This window comes from Engraulis encrasicolus, chromosome 24 (assembly GCF_034702125.1).
Source record: "Engraulis encrasicolus isolate BLACKSEA-1 chromosome 24, IST_EnEncr_1.0, whole genome shotgun sequence".
NCBI classification, from domain to species: domain Eukaryota; kingdom Metazoa; phylum Chordata; class Actinopteri; order Clupeiformes; family Engraulidae; genus Engraulis; species Engraulis encrasicolus.
Window position 1 is genome coordinate 35,848,134 of NC_085880.1, and position 5,000 is coordinate 35,853,133.

At 42.1% G+C, this 5,000-nt stretch overlaps 1 protein-coding gene across 2 annotated transcripts in view; it reads left to right on the plus strand.

Moving 5' to 3' along the window:
• The window catches only part of ppp1r21 (protein phosphatase 1, regulatory subunit 21), a 78,000-nt gene that overhangs the window by 44,268 nt on the left and 28,732 nt on the right, over window positions 1–5,000 (plus strand). For both annotated transcript variants that reach the window (XM_063191767.1, XM_063191768.1), the window contains exon 16: window positions 4,982–5,000. This exon is cut by the window's right edge and continues 134 nt beyond it. In XM_063191767.1, the coding sequence (XP_063047837.1) occupies window positions 4,982–5,000 (19 nt within the window). The remainder of the gene's footprint in view (window positions 1–4,981) is intronic.

A 5,000-nucleotide genomic window follows, 5' to 3' on the forward strand; every position in this document is an offset into this window, starting at 1 on the left:
TGAGAACCCAGAGGTCATTACCTCTTGACCCCTCTCATCTAGGTCAGCGGAGGAGTGGTGGCGTAGAGGTTCAGCAAGGAGTCAGGATGTGGGTTTAATCTGATTAAGACCTTTTGGTCGAAATGTAAGTTGTGTCTGATATATCACCGTGAGAAAACTATTTAGTGTGATGATATTTGTTTATGTACTTTCCATACGTTTAACTCTGTCCAGCACCCATCATTATTATTTCGAGATGTGAGAACACTTCATGCTTTGTTATCAGAGTGTTGGTTGAACATGCCTTTTCTCAGTTTGAATAAGATTTCCCTTCTGTGAAATCACTTTCTTACTTGCTGGGTTACTGGAAACGATCTCAAAACTTGTAAAAAAATAAAAATAAAAATATGGACAGAGCCAAATGAGCACACACACACCATCTCAGTGTCACAGATAAGAGTCTTGTGTGGTGTTGACGTGGCCAGTTAGGGGATATATCTGTCTGTCTGAGAGAGAGAGAGAGAGAGAGAGAGAGAGAGAGAGAGAGAGAGAGAGAGAGAGGGAGAGCTGTGTTGTTGGCCATGACATAATTTATGGAGCCTAGCCACAGCTGCTGCTTTTGGTCAACGCTGTGCGTATGTGCGTGAGGACAGAGAGGTGATGTTTTGTTTTGGTCTATGCTGGATCCCGTTTCTCGACAGTGTCGTTGCTAACCAGTAAGTTGCCAATGGGAAATTGCATTGCAACCAAGTAAGTTGCTAACTTAGATAGCNATGACACTGTCGAGAAACGCACCCCTGAGTGGCTCAACCAGAGCCCACTGGCATTTTGATCCTGTGTTGTTCCAGGTGTGTGTGTGTGTGTGTGTGTGTGTGTGTGTGTGTGTGTGCGCGTGCGTTCTGCAGCATACATCTACAGCAGTGTCAACAGCGGCATTAAAGAAGCAGAGGAGAGTTAATCACTGCATGGGGATGTTGGTAGCCGAGACTTAGCCTCGCGAGCCATCCTACGTACTTCCGCCAAAGGATTGGCTCCACCACTGTAGTCTGGCCGTGCTTCTCTGTGGAGTGCCTGGAGCAGTAGAATTTTGATCGCAACGCCCCCCCAGTAAACAGCCAATAATCGAATACGCCCCCCACGTGGGGACGAAAGGGGGAGGACGCTCGTGACAATGACGTACACATCTGCGCCAGAGCCATTGGTCTGCGCTATGTTGTTGTTGAGTAACTACCAGCGATTGGGTGAGAGGTGTCCAATAATTTCAAACCATAACTGAGTGCTAACTTCCTGCTTCCTACAATCGCTTCTGGACCAGGCTAGCCGAGACTATCCTTGAGGCGTGTGTGTGTGTGTGTGTGTGTGTGTGTGTGTGTGTGTGTGTGTGTGTGTGTGTGTGTGTGTGTGTGTGTGTGTGTGTGTGTGTGTGTGTGTGTGTGTGTGTGTGTGTGTATGTGTGTGTGTGTGTGTGTGTGTGTGTGTGTGTGTGTGTGTGTGTGTGTGTGTGTGTATGAAAGACCATCCACATGGGGAAGCAGAAAGCATCCTAACAAGTTAGTAGACTGTACAGGAGTATCATATGCCAAGACTGTTTCTGAGTTCTAAAGAGTTTGTGTGTGTGTGTGTGTGCGTGTTAGAGGAAAAAGACACTTTTGTGTGCCTTGCTGTGTGTGAGACAGCAGACGTTTTGCTTTTCTGTCACTTTCCTCCCGCACTTCTTTACTCCTCTGCTCTCCTGTCTGTCTGCATTTATTTTTCTCCTTATACATTAATTTCCTCTGCTGGATAACATATATTTAACTGTGCATGAATGCACACAGAAGACTGCACTGAGTTTGTTTTGTTTGTTTGTTTTGTGTCCCCAATTAAACCTGACAAGCAGCGATGTTTAAAAGCATGTAATAGCCTCTGTGGATCATTATGTGGGGAGCTGTTTGTGTGTGTGGAATTAGCCTACACTGCTGCCCTACTAGCCTGCTGCACACTTGGCAATACGGTCACCGCATCAGCGGAGTGGTAGCCACCTAGTGGACACCGTATTACCTCAGAAAAAGTCCCGCAAGCCCGTGAATGGAATGAATGGTTAACGGTCAAACCGGATTCGTATTACCGCATGTAATGTGCAGGGGCCTACGACAAGTCTCAGAAACTCCAATTGGGTTTATTCACGAAGCGTTTCTGAGACTTGTCGTAGGCCCCTGCACATTACATGCGGTAATACGAATCCGGTTTGACCGTTAACCATTCATTGTCTATGGAGAACCGCATTCCGTATGCGGTTGGGGTCCGGACAGTCCGGTGCGGAAGAAAGTCCGCATCCGAGAGCCTCCGCATACGTTCAAATATTTCAACTCGTCCGGAAAATACCGTGCCTGACCGTGCGGTAAAGAGAGCTGTTGCTATGGTGATGATAAACACTTTAGGATTTTGAGCTTTTGCCATACTCATTGCCCAGTCAGACACGGTTTAGGTACTCTGCCCCACAGAGGTAAAGTACAGTAACTGCATATTTTGTCAGAATTGAGTTTAGACCGAATGCTCTTCATTACACCTCAATTATTAAGCTTATCTTGTGACAAAGCCATGGGGTCCAAATGTGTCCCAGTTTAGAGATATTGCTATCTCAAATTTGCATGAACTACATCATCCAACTTAATAATACCAAGACTTTGAAGGCATTTTTCTCATTGTCAATGTTGACATAGCTGCTGCACTTGATTTGATATGATTTCCTGTCATGAGGAAGACGCAGAGATGACTTTTTCATACTAGAAAATAATTGAGATATTGTACTGATTCCAGCCAGAACCATAGTTTTGACCCAAAAAAGCTTGTTTTTGGGGTTTTGTAGGGCAGAACACGTATTCGTTTGGATGGTTGGTTATGTGGACAGCTCTGTGAGGAAGTGAGTGACTCGCACCCACTCATTGAGATTTGCTGTTGTGGTCTTCAGCAGCTCTGGTTGAGTTAGTTCATTATGTGGCCAGCTTTGTTTTGCACTCATTAAGGTGCTTATTGTCTCTGAACAATGTTGAAACGTCCAATAAATGCCGCCTCTTTGCGTATGTGGCAAAGTGTCCGTGTTCAATATCCTTTTTGTCTGCAGATGACAACTTTCTTTAGCAAGATCTCTGAATTATGTTGAACTGTACCCTCTGCCCTATATGGGAAAATTACTGTTTATTGGTCAATGATGTTTTTTTCATAGCCGATGTCGTCAGTGTGGTGAGACCACAGCTAGCTATTGTATGGATTCATTTTTTAACTTTATTATTGTATCTGCGAAGCATATTGCTCGTACATTAATTACAAATTTGTAATTAATTAATGGCCATTAGCTGTGGTTGTACTGTAGTAATAATTTTAATATCGGCAGACAAGCAACTCAGGTGGTAAGCACTGCAGATTTTATTGTTAACGGCCGGAGAAGTTACTGCGTGGAGACAGGAAGTATTCCACCCAGCAAGTTCTGAAGTGGATACAAAAGGCAACCCTATTTAACCATTTCCCTCCCCCACAGTCCATGTCGTCAGCTTCTTCTGCGCATGTGGGGTCCCGCATGGCCTGATGCCCACTGTCCATTGTCTTGTTGTCCAGCATATGCAATTTCATATTTGTTGTTCAGCAGCCACACCAAGTAGATGCACATGTTTCCAATAATGTTGAGTGTCCCGTGACACATTACAGAAAAGCTTACACACAAGAATATGTCACTATATGGGGACTTCCCCAGCAAAATCATGAGAATGAAATGAGAATATAATATAAAAATAGTAGAAGATTAAGAAAACTAAGATGAAACTAAACATTTCTCCACAGTACCACCTGACGTTTGTTAAAAAAAAAGTGTGCAGCAAATGGTCAAAAAAGGTACTGCAACTATGCTGCTCATTGAAACTGGGTTGCCCATTGCCAAATTGGATCTTGTCATGAAAGTTTACTAAGTAATAAACTAATATTTTACAGTATGGCCAAAGTACAGTCATTTTAGCAGCTAAAAATGGCTATGTCTGGAAATTCAAAATGGCGGACCATGGAGAAGATCCCCCTTTTCATCTATGAAAATTTTATTTTTTCCAATCATAATGAATACTTAGAATGTGATGGTGGTGGTAAGTATTCATGAAAAAGGTGACATTAGTGAATGGGTAGCATGAATTCTGGAAATAAACAACTAAAAAATCTTACACAGTGTACCTTTTAAGTCAGTGGAGCAGGGCCTGACATTAGCAGGCCAAAAATGTGTAAAACCTGGCCGTGGCGTTACAGTTTTAGTCTCACTAGCCACTTTGACGGGTAACTTATTATCTCAGTAGCATATATCCTGTTGTTGCAATTTGTGTTATATTTAGGTTCAAAAAAAATCATTCAGATTCTATTTGTCTGATATACAGTACTGTAGGTAGTTTGATTTACCACACTGTTTCATAACACTGATCATCTTGTTTTATCACTTCATTTTCTGAGCTTAGATGTGTCATGGTAGGGCTGCACAATTAATCGAAAATAATAGAAAATCTTGATTTAATCGTGATATCTGAATCGTTATTTCAATTAGAATTTAATTGTGGCAATAGTGACCTGCCTTCAAGCGCCCTTGAAGCCAGAACATACTGACAGTCTGATGTTTCTCGTCCACCTAAGTTTCATGCAATTGCCTCTTACATAATTATTACAATTTAGTTTTATTTTGTTCATCCCATATTGTATATAATTAATTCTTGGTTACATTTCATTTTGTTATAATTTAAAAGAAAATTCTGTAAAAAATCAACAATCGTGATTAATAATCGTGATTATCCTTTTTTTTCCCATAATCGTGCAAGCCTATGTCATGGTAAAGAAAATGCGTCTTAAACTACTGACAACAAAATTGTGGCTAGTAGAAAGGATGAATGGCTAGTGACTCCACTAGCCACTGTGGTCGGTGAGCAAAAAGTGAGGTAAAAGTTAATGTTAAGCCCTGTTTGTTTGGCGCATGGTGTTGATTTTGAATCCTCCACAGATGGCGACCTTCTTCAGCA